This window comes from Leptidea sinapis, chromosome 12 (assembly GCF_905404315.1).
Source record: "Leptidea sinapis chromosome 12, ilLepSina1.1, whole genome shotgun sequence".
NCBI lineage: Eukaryota > Metazoa > Arthropoda > Insecta > Lepidoptera > Pieridae > Leptidea > Leptidea sinapis.
The window spans coordinates 9,569,311-9,588,979 of NC_066276.1; the positions used below are offsets into that span (position 1 = coordinate 9,569,311).

The 19,669-nt window shown below is 36.5% G+C and overlaps 3 protein-coding genes across 7 annotated transcripts in view; 2 read left to right on the forward strand and 1 right to left on the reverse strand.

Annotated features, from left to right (window-relative positions):
- The window catches only part of LOC126967136 (uncharacterized), a 41,120-nt gene extending 39,141 nt beyond the window's left edge, over positions 1-1,979 (reverse strand). For 2 of the 5 annotated variants that reach the window (XM_050811566.1, XM_050811564.1), the window contains exon 1: positions 1,796-1,979. In XM_050811566.1, coding sequence (XP_050667523.1) covers positions 1,796-1,958 — 163 coding nt within the window. In that variant the 5' untranslated portion in view covers positions 1,959-1,979. The remainder of the gene's footprint in view (positions 1-1,795) is intronic. The other 3 variants (XM_050811568.1, XM_050811567.1, XM_050811569.1) reach the window with 2 other exon arrangements.
- Positions 1,980-13,093: 11,114 nt separating this feature from the next.
- The window catches only part of LOC126967142 (myosin heavy chain 95F), a 152,319-nt gene continuing 145,743 nt past the window's right edge, over positions 13,094-19,669 (forward strand). Inside the window, exon 1 of the mRNA XM_050811579.1 lies at positions 13,094-13,354. The gene's annotated coding sequence lies outside the window, so the exon portion shown is untranslated. The remainder of the gene's footprint in view (positions 13,355-19,669) is intronic.
- On the forward strand, positions 16,679-17,370 carry LOC126967247 (myophilin-like). The gene has a single exon (XM_050811740.1). The coding sequence runs from the start codon at positions 16,735-16,737 to the stop codon at positions 17,296-17,298; it is 564 nt and encodes a 187-aa protein (XP_050667697.1). The 5' UTR covers positions 16,679-16,734; the 3' UTR covers positions 17,299-17,370.

Genomic DNA, 19,669 nt, shown 5'->3' on the forward strand with positions numbered 1-19,669 from the left:
TAAAAATTTACGACACGCTACTAAAGTATGATTAAAATCGGCGTCTTTTGAATCATTTGCACAAAAATATCCAAGGAGGATTACAAAAATAGAACTTTACGTAAACAGTGGCACCGTTTATATTAATTTCATATGATATACTTCATTATACTCATGGTTAACATGGAATTATAATTATTTGTAAAGTTGCTAAACCGGCCCGGTTATATCTTTTGCCCCATTGTCGGGTAAAAGAGAAAGCAATTGCCCAAAATAAGGAAGCTAACTAATACTTAGAATACTAATTCTTAGCAATTTTGCCGTTTATATAAGGAAAGAATCTAACAAAATAATTTTTTAACTTTATCACAAAATGAAGTATATTATAAACATAAAATGTTATAAAAAAAAACACTAGTTTAATTGAAGGTAGCCCTTTCTTTCTTCTCTAATTCTTTATTTTATACATGCCATAGACAAGGTAAGGTTAGGGGCATAATAAACGACCCTGAACCAAATCTGGAATAACCGTATTCATTAGCAAATTTATTGCTAGTATCAATAAAAAGGTTATTATTAATTCTTATAGCTTCATATTAAAACTCTAATAGTGATAAGTAGTGCATATTTTTTAAAGTTTAGATTGATGATACCTTCAGTATTGGTATATAAAGCTGTATTCGAAAACATAGGTATACAAAGGCGTCATTCTGTTTGTGTATTATGATGTTCGAGTGCAAATCTTTAAATATCTTTAAGGAACTCGTAAAAGTTAACGTTGAGAGCTAACACAAACAATTATTAGTATTCACTCTACTAGACCTTGGTACATATATATTTTTATTGAGTTCGGTGAAGCTTACGGCATTCTTATCGGCTGATGTTGAAATTTCGTTAATCAAGTAAATATATTGATAACATACAGAGATTTTGGATGTATTCCAAGCTCAACATTTGTACCAACACATTTTCGTAATTATGTCTTTTCTTCAGAACATTATTCTAGGCAACAACTATTTTTAAAACCGTTATTCGATGGTTCGGTAAATATTTCACGTAACATTTAATTGGCTAATTAACTCTTACTGAACTGCCTTTAGCAATTAAATAGATTGGCATTAGCTCGATTAAAATAAAATTATTTTAAGCTATTACAGCTTCTACATTGCCTATCGCTACGTCAACTCATGCGTAGCCGTAAAGTAAAAAGTGAATAAATCTATCTGTAATAAATACAATTTTTTTTTTTTAAACACATTATTAACTTTTAATTATAACGAAAGGGTATATTTGAAATCAGTATATTACGACGACTTAGCATTATTTAATAATACTTTGTTATTGTTTACGTTGACCACCGTCAACAGCGTATTGACGTGTCTATGATTGTTATGATTAATGACAAGCGTGTTAGCATCAATGTTATGATCATAAGTTTACTACGCTGGTGGTTTTTAAGTCATTCGACATAGAGCTTTACTGTTAAAGATAGCACGGATTCGGCGGATAAGAGCCGGGAGCTGGCTACAAGCGAGAATAATTGGAATGCCAATACGGCGCATTGGAAATCTATTTCAGCGAAAACGTACAGCATACTCTGGTATAGTTTTAGCCGGGATGGGAGCGTAGGCGCCGGCGACCTTGGTGGTGGATGTAGAGAGTCCCGCCGCCATTTTAGGTGTCGGGCGGCGCGGTCGGGTCGGATTTTATTGTCTCCGTTGCATAACTTTCGGCTCGCTGAAATATCAAGGCAGAAAGAACGAGCGCGCGACCCACGGACGCCAAGCGCGCCGAGGCTGGCGGCTCGCCAACTTACACCAGTACACCGCCACGAAGTCCTTCTCGTCGAGGAGTCGTTCGAGCTGCTTGGCGGTCACCTCCTCGATGCGGGGATCCTGCTCCGGCTTGGGCGCGGACTTGCGCGCGACGGCGGCGCTCACGAGCAGGCACGCCACAAGGGCCGTCACCCACCGACACATAGCAAGGGCGCGCGCGGACTGTGGCCGCGGCGCCGGCGACCTGCGCGCGCGCCCGCCCGCCCTCGTCCCGCCCGCGCATGCGCACAACACACGTCGCACTCGCGCGACGCTATAACAACCACAGATTAAAGAAACTACCACTGCCTGAGCTTCTAGGGTGCAATCAATACATATTATTATAATACCTTATAAAATATTAATAATGTGAAATATGTAAGGACCTACTAACAAAAAATATTTTTTATAGAATACTTGCGATGTGTTCTCGAAGCAATACCGAGTTCAAATAATATATTATGATACAAATAAGCTAAGTTGCTAATACACGAGGCTGTGAGTTGCAGCCCGGGCCGCAGGCGAGGGCGTAAATCAGCCGAATGTCGCGTGAGCAAGTTGCTCACGAGTTTCTTCCCCTTTTATTGAACACACTTGCGAGGAAAAATCAAATATTGTTTTCAACACGGCAACAAAATATGCAATATAAACAGAATATGAAAACTAAGGGAAATGGCGCGCAAATTTTTTAGCACGCGCGAAAATATGTAAGGTAGATAATTGATTACATATACATTACATTTGTATATCCAGCCTACTTCAAAATTATAATTTAATGATTTCTGATAAAATACAGATATTTCATAGCGAATTATTGTGAATTATAAATAACTAGCTTATGCCCGCGACTTCGTCCGCTTAGATAAAGAGTTTTAGAAATAATAACTTTGGAATTGAAGATTATCTCATGTCCTATTCCAGTTCCGGCTACCGTTTTCGCTCCCGTTCCCAACATATTATATTAATCTTAGGACAGACAGATAGACAGACAGACAGACAGATAGGCAGACGGACGGACAGCGAAGTCTGAGTAATAGTGTCCCGTTTTTACCCTTTGGATACGGCACCCGAAAAAAATTGAGGGGGCACTCCATACCTACATGTAACAAAATGTCAAAAAAATCAATTTAACCCCCTTTTTTTATAGCTCAAAAAAAGAGTTGTGTGATAGTGCTTTCGTCCCAAACTATAATTTTGCAATCGCGCAACACTTGTGCTGCGTTGCTTTGTTTTCGGATATTGCACAATGGAGTTTCAGTATGATTAAGATTTAATAAGTCTGTAAGCAAGAAAGTAATTCAAAAGGCACCCTCAAAGCTGTGTGAGCAGTTTTGCCTCCTTCCAGTAGTGTGGAAACGATTCCTGATGACGCGACAGCCAAAGCAATACCCCGGTTATTTCTTACTTTTGCTAATATTCAATTTATAAGAAAAGTTTTTCCAGTGACACCAGGAGCATCTAAGAAAAAAATGTCCCCAATCTCTCTTTCAATGCTGACTAGAATTTGTTGATAAACAATTGCCTGTTCGTCTGCCAATAATTCCTCGTGATGCGATACTACACTGGCCTTCAAAAGTAAGTATCACACTTTTAAAATTGGTATAACGTTTTAAGTTCACAAGATATACTTTCGAAATAAAAAGGACTCCAAAGAGAATTTAATTTTGTACATAAAAACTTTATAGTTGGTAACCTTCTTTTAAGAATTGGCTGAAAAAAAACTTCAAAAACAAAACCATTCCTTTTTCAAAGTGGACGTTTCCGAATTACAATTTTACCATTCACATTTTTCTTTCTGTTTTAAATTTTTTTCAAGATCGATGCGTCTTGTTTTACTAATTTATGCTAAAAAGCACATAACATTTATTTATCATGCCTCTTTCAGTTGAAGAATGTGCTAGGATCATGGCTTTTCTGGAACTAGGCATCAGTATGCGTCGCACTGCAAGAATGGTGGGTGTGACGGTACAAACGGTCCAGAAGGTAAAGCGAAGGTACGAAGAGACTGGACACCATCTGAGGAGACCTTGTAATGGCAGACCCAGGTGTACCAGTGCCCGAGAAGATCGTTATATTATTTCCACTGTGTTAAGAAATCGCCACCAAAATGCAGTTGAAGTCCAGCAACAGCTACTTCAGACCCGGAGGGACTACATTAGTGACAGTACAGTGAGAAGAAGACTTGCTGAAGCTGGCCCAAAACTCGAGAGACATCATCGAGTAGCGAGACTGCGATACGCCCGTGAACACATGCAGTGGGATGAAGAAGAATGGTCAAGAATTTTGTTTGCAGATGAGTCTCGATTCTCCCTTTACACTTCTGATGGAAGGCGAAGTGTTTACAGGCGACCTGGTGAGCGATACCTTCAAGCCTGCATCTCAGAAAGAGTCCAATACGGTGGAGGCAGTGAACATGTATGGGCTGGCATATCTTCAGAAGGTCGCACAGAGCTAGTAGCCATAGAAAATGGCACCCTCACTGGGCAAAGATATGCTCAAGAGATTCTCAATGAGTATGCAGGGCCGTATTTAGCAAATATGGGTGATGGATCGATGCTGATGCATGATAATGCCCGGCCACACACGACTCATATCGTACAAGAGTATTTTCAGGAGGTCGGTATCAGCGTGATGGCTTGGCCATCAAAAAGTCCTGATCTCAACCCGATTGAACTCGCCTGGGATGAGCTTGGGAGGCTAGTCAGAAATCGCAGACCACCACCTACTAGTACCCTCAGGGCACTAAAGCAGGCCCTGGTAGAAGAATGGGAGAATATTCCCCAACATCGGCTCCGAAGGTCCGGTTTGGCATACTGAACACACAAGGTGTGTTCAGTATGCCAAACCGGCTCGAAGCTGTAATCAGCTCGGGGAGGCAATACCAGTCATTAAAAATTAAATAACATGTAATACATTTTAGTTGAATTTTTTTACACTAAACTAAAAATGTCTATTTTCATTGTTTTCTTATTTAAGTCAAAGTAAGTTATCTTTTTTAAGTCAAAAATGTTACTAATGTATTATTTTAGTTTCTAAGAATTAAGGCCTATAAAATTTGCAACAAAACGTTTTTAATCTTAAATCTCTACCTTCTATAGTTAAGAAAAAAATTTAATTTGAAAAGTGTGATACTTACTTTTGTAGGCCAGTGTACCTCTCCCAGGGCGCAAGGGTCAGAATTTGTCTCTCCTAGATATTCGCAATTATCCAGGTTTACTGCGGATCTTTTTGGTTTAGGTAAATCGAATGGATCCAAATGTTTTCCAGCTTGTGCTAAAACTACATCTTCGATCAATATCAAGCATCTGTTAAACACCTCATTCATGAATAACTCCGCACCATTTTGCAATTCTCTTTCAAGTTGGCGTTTAATGTCGTCCGAAAAACTATCCCTATATTTTTTCCAAAGGCTTAAGGGATCAGTAAGTTGACAAAAACCTATCATTATTGTGAACAGTTCGCGCAGCTTGAAAGAAGAATCGCACAATACAGCTTTTCCTAAAGTTGTGTCCCAATGTTTATCGTCCTCTAGCAGTCCAAGGGTGTTACTCGCTAATTGAAATGTTGGATGGAGGATACCGTAGACAGTTTTTAAATATTCGAAGGATGTCGGCCCTCTAACCTCATGTAGTAATAAGCGTAGGTGGTAGCACTCGGTGTTATTTGGATGTATCGTATAGACCCTACCGAGAAACAAGGCTAAAAAAGCACGTTTGTTTTATGGAAGCCACCTTCAATAATTATTTTATTCCGTTTTTAGTATTTATTGTTATAGCGGCAAAAGGATCTGTGAAAATATCAACTTTCTAACTATCACGGTTCATGAGCCTGCCCAGATAGGCAGACGGACGGACAGCGGAGTTTTAGTAATACTGTCCCGTTTTTGCCCTTTGGGAACGGAACCCTAACAAAAATTGAGGTGGGCACTCCATACTAAATAAATCTATTTAACCCCCTATTTTTAAAGCTCAAAAAAAGAGTTTCCCCATACACACTTTGCACCCCTATTTAGCTTCTGCCTGCGACTCCATCCACGTGGGTCTCGTTTAAATATTGTAGCCCCCATTTCATCCCCTTAGGGGATGATTCCGGGATAAAAACTATCCTATTTTCTTCCCCGGCGTCAAACTATCTCTATACCAAATTTCACCTAAACCTGTTCATACAAACTTTGCACTCCTTTTTAACCCCTTTAAGGATGAATTTTTACAAAACGCTGAAAGTCATTTTCTTGTAATGTCATTTCTTGTATAAGGAGTCCATACGCAAAGTTTCAAGTCTCTTACTTAAAATCTTACGCCATCCCCATACAAACTTTCAAACCCATTTCACCCCTTTAAGGGTGGAATTTTCAAAAATCCCTTCTTAGTGGACACTTGCGTTATGTAAACTACCTGTTTTGAAAAAATCAGCTTTCTAGGTTCAACGGTTTGGGCTGGGCGTTGATTTAAGTGAGTGAGTCAGTCAGTCAAGACTTTTACGTTTATATATTTTATAGATTTGGTAAGTAATGATTTAAATGTTTTTTCGTCTTAATTAGGGACACATCTATTTATTGCAAAAATGTAAGTGGATTTGCAGCGTTCATAAAACCTCTTTCTTGTTACAAAAAACTGTATTACGCGGTTAAATTGAAAGTGCTCTATTGACTTTCACATAATTTGCAGTTAGGTACTAATTTAATTTTGTAGGTATAGTTCTATTATGCACTAGTGTGTAATATTTATGGCCGTAAGAACGATGTATTATTAGTTATTACATCGTTACGAGCAATAAGCAATTTTATCTGTTTTACTGTATATATGTCTCGACAAAACACAAAAGTACTGAATAGATTTAATTCAAATTTGTTTTTAAGCTTTTATCATCGCGGAAATTTAACATTGTAATTATTATGAGGGGTACGAGTCCCGCCGCGACCACGATTTATGCAATTGGATCGAAATATCGGCATCAAATTAATAAAATATTAAATATACCTATGTAAAAGTATTGCGTAACTTAAAAAAAAAATGATTTAACCAAAATATTATGTAAGTATATTGGTTTTCAAAATACTCTCCTTTACATTTTAAATATTTTTTCATGCCATCGAACCATTTTTTAAAACAGGAGGACCACGGATCTGAAGGCATGTTTTCTACGTGCTGATTGAACGCTATCACTGACTATTCGGAATTGGTAAAAGTGAAACCTCTCATCAAATTTGATGAAAATACAGAAATCACAGTACAATTTTTTTACCAACGTTCCTTGAGAGAGCCCGCTTCTGCTCCGCTGTCAGTTCATTAGGGATCCAACAACAACGAAGTTTCCGAACTTTCAATTCTTCGAGCAAATTTTCCAATCCCGAATAGTCCTCGAATTATCTCATAGGTAATCCGCTTGCTTTCTTCAATTAGCCGCTTAAAAGTAGCCACATTTTTTTAGTAAACTGCAGTTGAAGGCCGCCCTTCACGAAATTCGTCATGTAAAGAAACCCGACTTCTCTCAAATTCAGCAAACCATCGTCTCACGGTGCTCAAGCAAGGTGCTTCTCTCCCAAAAGCATTTTGAAGACGAGCGGCACAGTCTTGCGGAGAGAGAGAACTTTTAAAATAATAAAAAAATCATCGCTCTAAAATATTTTCGACTTAATTCCATTTTCGTTGCATACGTAGAAGTTTGATGTGTGATAAAAAAACAAATGACAAATGACTTCCCGCCAATTGTTTTTTTTTAAACTAAGAACGTTGTAACGTTTCAAAAAATATAACATTCAAAATTCAAATAGTTCCGATTAGCTAGAAGTGCAAAACTTTTAATGTGCCCCATGTATATCGTGAGTATCCGTCATAATAATTACATTGTTAATTCAAATTTATAATGCATTAATATAAACAAGAGAAAGGGACAACTTTATATAATAATAATATTGACACCCTTTTTACACAAATTATCTTGCCCTAAATTTAGCATAATATATAGGCTATATATTGTCTTATGGGTTGCAAGACAACGATATATTTAATACAATATACTTACTTAAACATACATAAATACATAATATTATAAACATACATTAATACATTTAAACATCCATGACTCGGAAACAAACATCCATATTCATCATATAAATGCTTGCACCTACCGGGATTCGAGCCCGGGACCTCTAACTTAGTAGGTAGGATTGCTAACCACTCGGCTATACAGGTAGTTATATATTTATTAGTAGATTAGGCTGATCCGTTAGATAACTCCATTTGGCTCTGAAATAACTGTAGTATATTAAGAGTGGGAAATAGCCTGCGGATGACTTCATTAATGCAGAAGTGACGACTAATAAGTACGGCCTGCCGATTCTAAGCAGGATAACCTGACATCCCAGAGCATCTTCATTCTAATCAGCATTCTTTTTTATTGCTAGCCTAGCTAGGCAATTACATAATTTATCAAGTAGCGTTCTAATCGGCGCAGAATATAAGACTTGTAACCAAAAAAAAGGACGAGCATGATTTACTCTGTCAGTAGGTGTGATCAAAATATCATCAAAAGCTGACTCACAGAGAAGAGCGCCCATCCTTTATGCATATCTTAGAAAAAATACATCAGTAAAAGGTGTTTGTAATAGTTTCAGCAGTCTACCAAAAAAAATCTGTTCGATTTCTTGACATAAATAAGGGACGAGACGAGCAGGACGTTCAGTTGATGGTAATTAATACGCCCTGTATATTACAATGCAGTGCCGCTCACTATTCTTGAAAACCACAAAAAATCTGAGCGGCACTACAATTGTGCTCGTCACCTTGAGACATAAGATGTTAAGTCTCATTTTCCCAGTAATTTCACTAGCTACGGAGACCTTCAGACCGAAACACAATAATGCTTACACATTACTGCTTCACGGCAAAAATAGGCGGTATCCTGAGCAAAAGGAGCCTCCCACTGGTATTCTGGTAGTCTCAACAGAAGATCCTGTAGTAATTAATAGTAATTGTAATTAGCATGGTCTATCTATATAATATATTGCTTAAGTTTTCCGTAAGTTACGTTACGCACGTTAACGGATTCTACTCTTCAAGACGATTCAAACTCGATGAGGTTGTGTCGTTGCGAAGTTCCTATGACCACATTCCAGCTCATTAGATCAGCACCATGTCATCATTGTCACGCAATTTACACATGTATGTAAAATTTCTACTGAAGCGGTAATCGGGAAGTGGATCAAATTTAATTTGCAAGATTTGATGACCTACATCAGGACAGGTGACAGGTGAAGGACAACTAAATAAAAGCTTGTAAACAAAATCGTTATGGTTAAAAAGCAAAACGTAGAGAACCTTATTGTTAGAACACTGAATATATCTCTAGGTTTGAAATATTTAGATTACGTTTTACGAGCATTTAATTTAATAATTCCGAGAAAAATCGTAATTAAGTGTATAGGTACAGGTATTGGCGAGATTAGCAAATCCAATAATCCTCTTCTTGCACTACATTGTATACGACTGTTTTGTTCATCATTGGCAAGTATATTTATGAAAATTTTATTGATTTTTCATTATTATAACACTAGAAATAAGGGATTTCTTGTAACTAGAATTAGTAGGCTTCATAAGATACATAATAGCTTTAAGGATAATTAATGTATACACTTTTATAATAAAGTCCCAGCCACTGTTCAGGCATTATCTATAAATAAATTTAAACGTTTTATTAAGAAGTAGCTCTGTCGTAAATCCTGCTACTCCAAATCTAAGTTATCGGGCTGCCTGGGACTAGATTATGATTACTTTATAGAAATAACAATGACAGTACAATATTGTACCTATATTTTATTAAAAAGAGCGCAAAAATAGAATGCTTCTCTCTCAGAGCGCCATTTGTTTCCGAAACGGTAGTAGTATCCAGTACAAATGACATCAAAAACAATTCTAAAGGAATCAATTTTGAGAAAATAAATGCCTTTTTCAATCTCATGAAAAACCCTTTCAACTAGCGGTGTATCATGTCTGAACATTATATCCCGCAAAAAAATCAATACTGTGTGTTCCTTAAAGAATTAATTACGTCATTAACCAAAATCATATTGCTAGCGAGCCAAATAAGTCATCGTGAATTTCTTCTTGAATAAATAGAAGTACATTTTAGATGTCCTGTTAGATCCAATCATTTTCCTGTTTCTAATTGAACACCTTTAATTATTATAGTTTTTAATTTTGCCACATTGTACATCACCATCATCACCAGCCGGAAGACGTCCACTGCTGGACAAAGGCCTCCCCCAAAGATTTCCACGACGATCGGTCCTGCGCTGTCCTCCAACGTATTACGGCGATCTTGACCAGATCATCGCCCCATCTTGTGGGTGGGCTACCACACTGCGTCTTCCGGTAATATATTCTTCTTCTTCTTCCGTCTACATTGTACACAATAGATCTTAAGATAAATCTTTGAAAAATTAGACAAGGGTACCAAATACGGTTATATTTTTAAATTTATTAATCGGTGTTTCCACCCCTGACGTCGTCCTGACGTCCTTCGGCATCTGTTGCTAATACTCAATATTAAGTTATTCAAATCTAATTCAGGCATTGGAAATCAGGTTCTTTTTAGATGAACAAAAAGTTGCTTTTCCGTTACCAGACTTGGAGAATGCTTGTTCGATAGGATTTATGTCCTGCGACTGTGCAGGCTAGTCAATAATGCCCACACCATATTACCAAAGTGCTCTTGTACGAATTTAATAATAAAATATCCTTAATTCCTTACATAAAGTTGATTTGTGTATTTACTGCAGAGAATATATTTACACGTACTACGTATTATATTGATATCGTTACTCGTTACAGCCACTGCCTCTGCGTTGTCATCGACGGCACTTTTTCTTACTGCATTTCACCAGGCCAAAGGGTGTCGTGAGAGGCGAGTAAGGGCTTTTTAGAAGTGGGAGTTACGCTGCCGTCTTAAGACGTCAGCACAACCGGGCCAGACTCATCCGGGCTGATTGCCACACTCGCACATGTCGGCGTAAAGTAGCGGCCTAGTGCCGATCTAGCTTCCTTGTGCGGTGTTTCCGGGACGATACGACTTGGGTACCTTCAAAAAAGCACGTACACCTTCCTTAAAGGTGGGCAACGCTCATGTGATTCCTCTGGTTAGAAGTTGTTGTTGTCTCTGTTGCAAGAAATGTGTGCGGAGGTGATCACTTAACACTGGGCGACTCGCACGCTCGCTTTTCCTTCTCTTCCATAAAAAAATAATGGGTTGCATTGAATATTTTGGAATAATTTCACACGAATTGCTTAATGTATCAGTATAAAAGTACCTACTAGTATTTTTGGTATAGTACAATATTCATTTATTGCGGTATCGTATACAAAAATGACAATTATTTATATTAGATACATAATTCAGCTTACAAATTATATTTTTTATTATTTTATATATTGTATATGTTTGTCGCAAAAGACTCAAGTCCCTCCGTCTTACGAATTTTCGATCAGGTCACTTGTCCTGACGTGTGTTTAATATTTTAAACGCATCACGAAAAAAGTGCTCAACGCCCTAAAGAAGTTTTCACTTAAAAATTGACATTAACAGTGGTTAATATAATATTACTAATTACGAAAAGAATCGGCATTAAAACAGCTAAGGAGAAAGCCCGAAATGGTAAAACCCTATCTATTGCCACGGACTAGTAAAAAAAGAAGAACTCCGCGCCGTGTTATTAGCAAGTTAAGCACCTTTATGCTAGTGTGTGTGGGGTTTGGGGTATACCAGTTACACAATTTTTACTCCATTAGATAATCATATATCCACAAATTCTTTTATATTATAGTTTTTACACTTTTCCACAACGCACGACGGCATTTTTAAAGTATTTTATTGCGACGCAAACTGATCTGTCACACACGATGACAAATCTCATAATGGCGGCCGATCGGCTTGTGTTAGTGCAAGTGTTTGCGTGGGGCTATGTATTTACATGTTTACCGGCTTGTTATGGTGCCTCACTGTTATGTAAGGTGACACGGAGTCCTTATTTTTTTACTCATCCGTGTCTATTGGTAAGGATATGGAAGGAGAGGAGCAGAGAGTACCTTCATAAGAGTATATAAATAATCACTGAATTTAATAATCACTAATCACTGAATATCAATGATCACTGAAAAATATTTTCTATACTACAAAGAGTATGTAACTAAAGTGTTTCAAATTATTACATTTGACATTGACGTTGATTATATCTTCAGTGAGAGTAGTGCTGCACGATTAGATGTATCGATAAATTTCTATTCTCGAAATAAAAGAGGATTCATTTTTATAATTTTTTCTTTTAAGATTTGGTTCGTATCAATATTTTTATTTATTCTGATAAAAATCATAATTCTTGGTTAGTTGGTGTATAAAAGAAGACAACTTACTCGTCAACGCGTTGCCTTATAATCATATTGACAAATATGTTACTTTTACATACAATATTGAACGTTGATATCCACTCAACCGTGGTGGGAGTGTTTTTGCAATTCTTGAGATTTGAGGGGCTATTTCTAGGTCCATATAAAATTGATTACTCCAGTTTAGCCTTGAAATATATTATTAATTCTAATTTAAAATCAGGGTGTACGAAAAAGAACTGGTGATAATAAAAAAAAATATTCCATAAACTTTTATTAACTTACGTTTAAAAACATTGAAACTAAAAGAAAATATACTCAGAATTTTCAAGATGTTATCAGTTTTGTATAATAATATTTTATTCGCTGTCAACGGAGTTCTGAGGACACATGATTCGATAATCTCCTCCTTGTTTTGCAGCACGGCTCAAAAAAACATGGTTTGTCATTATTTTTCGGCATTTCATTTATCACCATGATTATTAAAATTACGTTATAAAAACATTATTCGAATATGGTGATTGAAAATATACAAAAAAACCCTTAATTATATTCTATCAAAATTGATTATCTGATGGTAATAAGCCTATCGGTAAGAAATAAGTATTGTATAGACTGAAGTCAGATTTTGCAAAAATACAATTAAGTGTTTTAATTATTGTGAAAGAACAATATAATACTAATAATTTTGGGTTTCAATAAGCATAACTTCACAATTCTTGTTTTCTATCGATATCGATCATTGATGTTATAAGGACATCTCTTACGTTATACATATTAGCCAATCAGAAATGAATAAATTCACCAATAGGAAACCTTCTTGAGTAGTGTATATCTTCGGCCAACCAATCAGGAAACGATATATTTACAGAATGAAAGTAAACATTTAATTGTCAAATGTCATGTCAGTTGACCAAATTACTTGATTCACGAAGTTGGAAGTTAGAACGACAAATACCTACTAGGTACCTCCCAGTTGATATTTCTTAGTTGTCAAAAACTTGTCCATAAAATTCATATTTCTATGTAAATTCAGTAGAGTGGCCCGTGGCAAGCTTTCGAGGGTTTTTTCCAAAACTTGTGCAAGTGATGTGTAGTGTTCAGAACTGATAAAATGAATATTACTTATCATTAAAAATTGTGTTGTGAAACAATAATTTTGCTTAAATTTATCTACGATAGGTAAGTTATTTATTCACTATTATTTGTTGCGGTCTTATTAGCTACGTAACGTACCTATGTAAATAGTACAAAGTAAAGGTGATAAGAGTAGAATTTCTGATTTTATAGAAATTATAAAAGACATAGAAACCTTTTCTCCACTACCAGCAAAATTTGTGTAAATAATTATCTATTATTTGAAGTAGGTAGGTACTTCAAATAATTGGCTATTGTATTGGATACTGGTCAATATCTAATTTGAATAGCAACAAATAATGCGAATCTTCATCAACTGAAAAACATTAACTTGTAATGATGCACCAAGTTTATATCGAATAAAAATTCAACTCCCTATATTATCAAGCACATTTAATGTAACAATTTGGTAAGTGTTATTAAACTGTATACTTATCATTTTCTTTGGAAATCCTTAGCTAATTACTTCAGAGTTTAGAATAATTTCAGAGAATCCATCTAATGGATTGAAACAATTAGGATTTAGGTATATAAATTACTTATCTTTTATAATTCATACTTTATGTATTAGCCAAGTGTTGGTACTATTTTTTATTATATATACTTAATAGATGAAAAACCTGTGCTTGCAACTTTGAGACATAAGTTGTTAAGACTCATTAGTCTGATAATATATGCTATAGTGAAACTACCACCTTAAACTTAAACTCAATAATGAATGCACATTTCTGCTCCACATCAGGTAAAGCTGCTGTAGGTCCAGATTTGCTCATAGATTAAAGGCTTCTGATGATTTGCAATTAATTATGCCAATTTCCGTTTAATAAGTCTAATCTGTAATTTAGAAAAAAAATCTGATACTATATCTTATAAACTTGAATAGAAATACTCAATATATATATGACAACCCCTATAGCCCAGTGGTTAGTGACCCTGCCTACTGAGCTAGAGGTCCCGAGTTCGAATACGGGCAGGTGCAGACATTTAAATACAATGAATATGAATGTATGTTTCCAAGTCATGGATGTTTAAATGTATTTATGTATGTTTAAGTAAATGTATTGTTTATTGTTATGTTGTGCCCATAGTACAGGTTATGTCTAGTTTGGGGCAAGATAATTTGTGTAAAAGTGAAACCTTAAAGTGTGGTCTTAGTCTGGATCTTTATTTGTGTAAATAATATTTATCAATCAATGAAATAGAATTTTCTGAATTATAATTACTTAATATAGCCAGAAAGTAGTACAGCCAAATTTACAAGGGGTAAATAGTGGTGTGATTGTCAAGAAACACATAATTTTTAGGCATTAGGGTAAGAACCACCACCAATGTGGTGCAAATGTGGGCCATTGCTTCTCATTTGAAGGTGCCATTAGATCCCCACCACATACTTATGTATTTTTCTATTTCAAAATTCATATTTAAATATATTTATAAGAAGCTCTTATATAGAAAGGTGTACACACTTTTTTTGAAGGTACCCATGTCATATCATCCACACCAGGTAGCTCATTCCAGAGCTATGTTGTATGTAGAAAAACATGCCTTGAAACTATACTGTGGAGGAACACCACCCATCCAAATGGCAGGGATGATATCCTAATTTGTGGTGTGTCATATGAAGGTGGAATTCTGTGGCAGAAATCAGGTGTAACAGCTCTTTTCAATACTCCCGGTGATAAATGCCGTAGAAAACACACAATGATGGGACTCTATGTAACACCAAGTGATCTAGCCATTCAAAGAGCACTGGGTCCCAGACAATTCGAGCTGCTCTGTGTTGCATTTGGTTAAGTGGTTCAATCTGATATTGGGGTATGCCAGACTCTGGTCTGCAGATGACAGCAGTACAGTATGTGGCCGCACCTGCCCTTTGTAGAGCGCTAAAATGTTGCCGGCTTGTAGTATTACCGTGCTCAATTTATGACACCCAGATTCTTGGCCAATTTGGCTTTTCCATCCAGATGCCCATGGAATTTGCAATCACTCAAGATTTTGAGGCCTAGTATTACGATCTTAGGTGTGGCTTTAATAGAGGTGTTGTCGAAGAGCTGTGTTACAACTAATGTGGTTTTGCAAAAATACCTGAATGACTGAATTAACTTTTCTATCTTTTCTTTTCTGAAAATGTTCCTAATTTCGACATCATGTAATATATTTGTGTAAGAACCATAATTTTGGAAGATTGAGCAAAATTTAAAATTATTATGAGGCATTCAGTAGTACATTTTATGAAATATGTTATTATAACCCACATGTATTATTTTATTTAACATTATCATACTTACTATAGGACTTTTCCTATCTAGCTACTTTTATCAGCATTTTTTTGATAAAATCTAATTCTTTGTTCAATGTGAGCCATTGTACAATATCTGTATTGTTTGCTAAAACAATGAAATTGAATTTGATTTTGCAATTGACTGCTATAATGTGAGTGATTACAAAAGTCAAATAGGCAACGACCACAGGCTGTGTGAGCATCTTGGTCAAATAGAATATGATGAGCAATAGTAAATCATTTTTCGACTGCTACAACTCACATTTTTCCAGTGACAGGCTCCTTTGCACAGGATGCCGGCTAGTTAAGGGTACCACAACGGCGCCTATTTCTGTCTGAAGGGCGACGAAGCTAGTAAAATTACTGGGCAAATGAGACTAACATCTCATGTCTCAAGGTGGCGAGCGCAATTGTAATGGCGCTCAGAACTTATGCGTTTTTCAAGAATCCTGAGTGGCAGTGCATTGTAATGGGCAAGGCGTATCAATTTTCATCAGCCGAACGTCCTGCTCGTCTCGTCCCTTATTTTCATAAAAAAAACATGGTATTGGTCATTGAGAAATTCAATACATCTACCATGTAGTGTGTACCTATTGGAAGATCTAGTTATTTGACATTAGATCCATGAATATGTTGCTTTGTAAGTGCAAAATTGCTCAAAGTAGATTATTTATTATTTCAAACTCAAGATGATTAACACTATTAATATTTATAACCAATCATATCTTATCAAATTGATACAATCTTAGTTTTATTAACCATATGATAAAATTGTGAAGTTCTGGAAAATTCCGTTGATATAAATGGCCTTTGTCTATTATGTTCCTAGATAATGTAAGCACTTTAGGCCAAGGGTAATTTCATTTATCAATTTAGCATAATCAAAGATCTGAAATTCAAAAAGCAGACTAAGTGAAATCTAGTACAAAGATTTCTTTTCACTAAAAATGTCGGTAACTATTATGTTTAAATATTACGCTATAGTGTGTGTCATAAAACCGAGAGATAAAACAAAAATCTATTATGTGGTTACATTCATACGACGATAATCACTATCGAAAGTTATTTTATCATTCACCTGATATCAGAACGCTTATCACAAAGTGTTCAGTGTCTACGTGTCCACAAACCTGTCAACACAAAAATGGCCGAATACCGCGCGGGGAAAGCCGGCATCAACGCTGAGGCTCAAGCAAGAATCCACAGCAAATACAACAACGACATTGCCGTCGAAGCCCTGGAATGGGTGAAGCTTGTGACAGGTGAAAATATCCCTACAGCCGGGGACGCTGACAGCCTCTACGAGGTTCTCAAGGACGGCACTCTTCTCTGCAAACTAGTCAATAAGTTCCAGGATGGAATAGTCAAGAAGATCAACCAGTCTACCATGGCCTTCAAGTGTATGGAGAACATTAACGCTTTCCTCGAAGCTGCTGTAAAATTGGGCGTACCGGCTCAAGAAACATTCCAAACAATTGATCTTTGGGAAAAGCAGAATCTGTACTCTGTGGTTATTTGCTTGCAGTCGTTGGGACGGAAAGCCAGCAATTACGGGCTTCCAGCGTTTGGACCTAAGGAAGCGGAGAAGAACGTTCGCGATTTCTCAGAAGAACAACTCAAAGCTGGGCAGAATGTGATCTCGTTGCAATACGGCACAAACAAGGGCCAGCAGTCGGGAATATCGTTTGGCAACAGGCGCCAGATGTAAATAATAATTGTATGTTACTCGTGTAAGCATTTTGTTATTTAAAACATTAAATATTTTGTATTTTTCTAATAATGCATTTTATTTTGTCGTTATGAGACATTACCTGTGAGTATCGTAGCAAAAGCGATATCGTTACATGACTGATTAGATAAGTTTTAGTTGAGTTTGATATAATTTACTGCAATTGCAGATATGAACTAGTTAATTGTAAAAAGATAATGTAAACTTATCAATTTTGATATTGCATATTTATTATTACTAGGCATCAAAAATTTGCAGTTTCACTCCGTAAGGCTTTAAATTCGTTTTCGTAAATAGTCGTGATTTTAGTCTAGGATACGATTATACCACTTAAATGCGATACAAACAAAATATGAAAATTATAGAAAATGGCCAAATGTTGGAGATTGATTACATTATAATCCATATCGTCATACAAATCGCGAGTGTAAGACGTAGCTTGTCACGCACACTAATGTAACAAACCTGGCCTGTTTTCATCGGTTATCAAGCAGAAAGAGGTTCTATCTAGACGTATAAATTATCTTAGTGAGATATTATTGTGAGTATATTTTATATGTATCCAGGAAAGGAATAATTTTGATTAAATTTACTGCATGGGTACTTTTGGGGGCGGAAAATCGATCTAGCCACGGTATGAGCTCACCTCTTGGATTACGCGTTTACCGACTTTTCAGCGATTTCTTGCCGGTCATCTTCAAAAATTTCTCTGTATTTCTTCGCATTATTCTACCCATTACAATGCAGTGCCGCTCAGGAATCTTGAAAAACCCAAAAATTCTGAGCGGCATTACAATCGCGCTCGTCACCTTGAGACATAAGATGTTAAGTCTCATTTGCCCAGTAACTTCACTAGCTACGGCGCCCCTCAGACCGAAACACAGTTATGTTTCCACATTACTGCTTCACGGCAGAAATTGGCGCCGTTGTAGCACCTACCCATTATCTAGCCGGCTTCCTGTGCAAAGCTGCCTCCCACTTTTGTGTCACCACCAGGCTTTTTGTGTCGTCAAGCAAAAGATAGTAAACATTATTGCGTTTAGCGTGTCACTTATCATGTAGTAGTGAACGTATTGCTCTCGTCAAAAAAATTAAGTTCTTTAACTTTCTTGGGTCTTCTCTTCTCTCGTTATTTACTAATCTACATCGGGAGTTCCTATCTGTATTTAAGCATCAACAGCTATGTATGAGGCGCTCACCAATAGGCCTAAGGTAAAAATAGACAGCGTAATGAATCACCTGGATAAACAAACCATTAATTTATTCGAACATGCACCCTGCCGGATGACGTGGTCACGGCTGCCTAGCTACGGAAGCACGGATATCCGAAGCTCTATTATACGGTGTACGGCCGAGTCAATGTTTGGCTGCACTCTGTCCCGCTCTTTCGTTGGCATTGGCCTGGTTCGTTAGCATTCAGAATATCGACCCCTTAAATGTCAATCATTTACTTTTTTCGGAGGCGTTTATGTATGTTAGTTTTGACGGAGACGAGTTCAGCTTATATTTTGATCAATATATACAAGAAATAGACTATGTGTCAAAGAAATACGCCATGATAAGACATGGTTGCCACTTTAAATCGCGATGATCAAACAAAGACAGAAATTCATAGGTTGTGGCTTCAGAGGTGAACAAAGCATACAAGATACGTCACTCGAACGGTTGTCTCAGTTGGTAAGAGCGCTCGCACGGAACGCGAGAGGTCGCGCGTTCAAATCCCGCTTAGTTCATAAAATTTTGTTTTCAGTGATTTATGTAATTAATCCCAGAAGAAGAATTAGTGAGGGTTATCACTTTAAAAACATAAATATGAAAATTGTTAATATTGGATATCTTCTCCAAGATGTATATTTGTCTGTCTTAACAGGATTTTAATTATAATTTTTTGTTGTGGGTGTCGTGTGCAAGTTGTTGAAGTAAAATGAATGGATGAAGGTTGTATTTGACTGTAAGTTGAAGGATTATGTATAATTGACAGAGTAGGTGACGAAGTAATATTTGAGTTATTTGATTGGTTGGTTAATTAATTAGGAAGTAAATTGTTTTATTCTGTTACGTAAATAAGAATTACATGTTATAGATTAGCATTATTAGGTGAGTAGGTAAACGAATGAATGATGCGACATGACCATTTTTTTTATTTACATAATTTTAAGTATTAGATTAAGAGTAGGCTGCAAAAATAATTCAAATGGTGACTTTGCTCATCCGCTCCTACGAGGGCTGCACTAAAAGTATCGGGACTCAAGGAAGTGACACAACATTACTATTAACAATGTATTTATTGCTTTTCGAAGTATTCTCCGCGAAATTTGACACATTTTTCCATACGATGGAAGCAACCATT

Bases quoted from the DNA above. Each gene is read 5' to 3' on its own strand.
- LOC126967247 (XM_050811740.1), top strand. From the start codon at position 16,735: ATGGCCGAATACCGCGCGGGGAAAGCCGGCATCAACGCTGAGGCTCAA.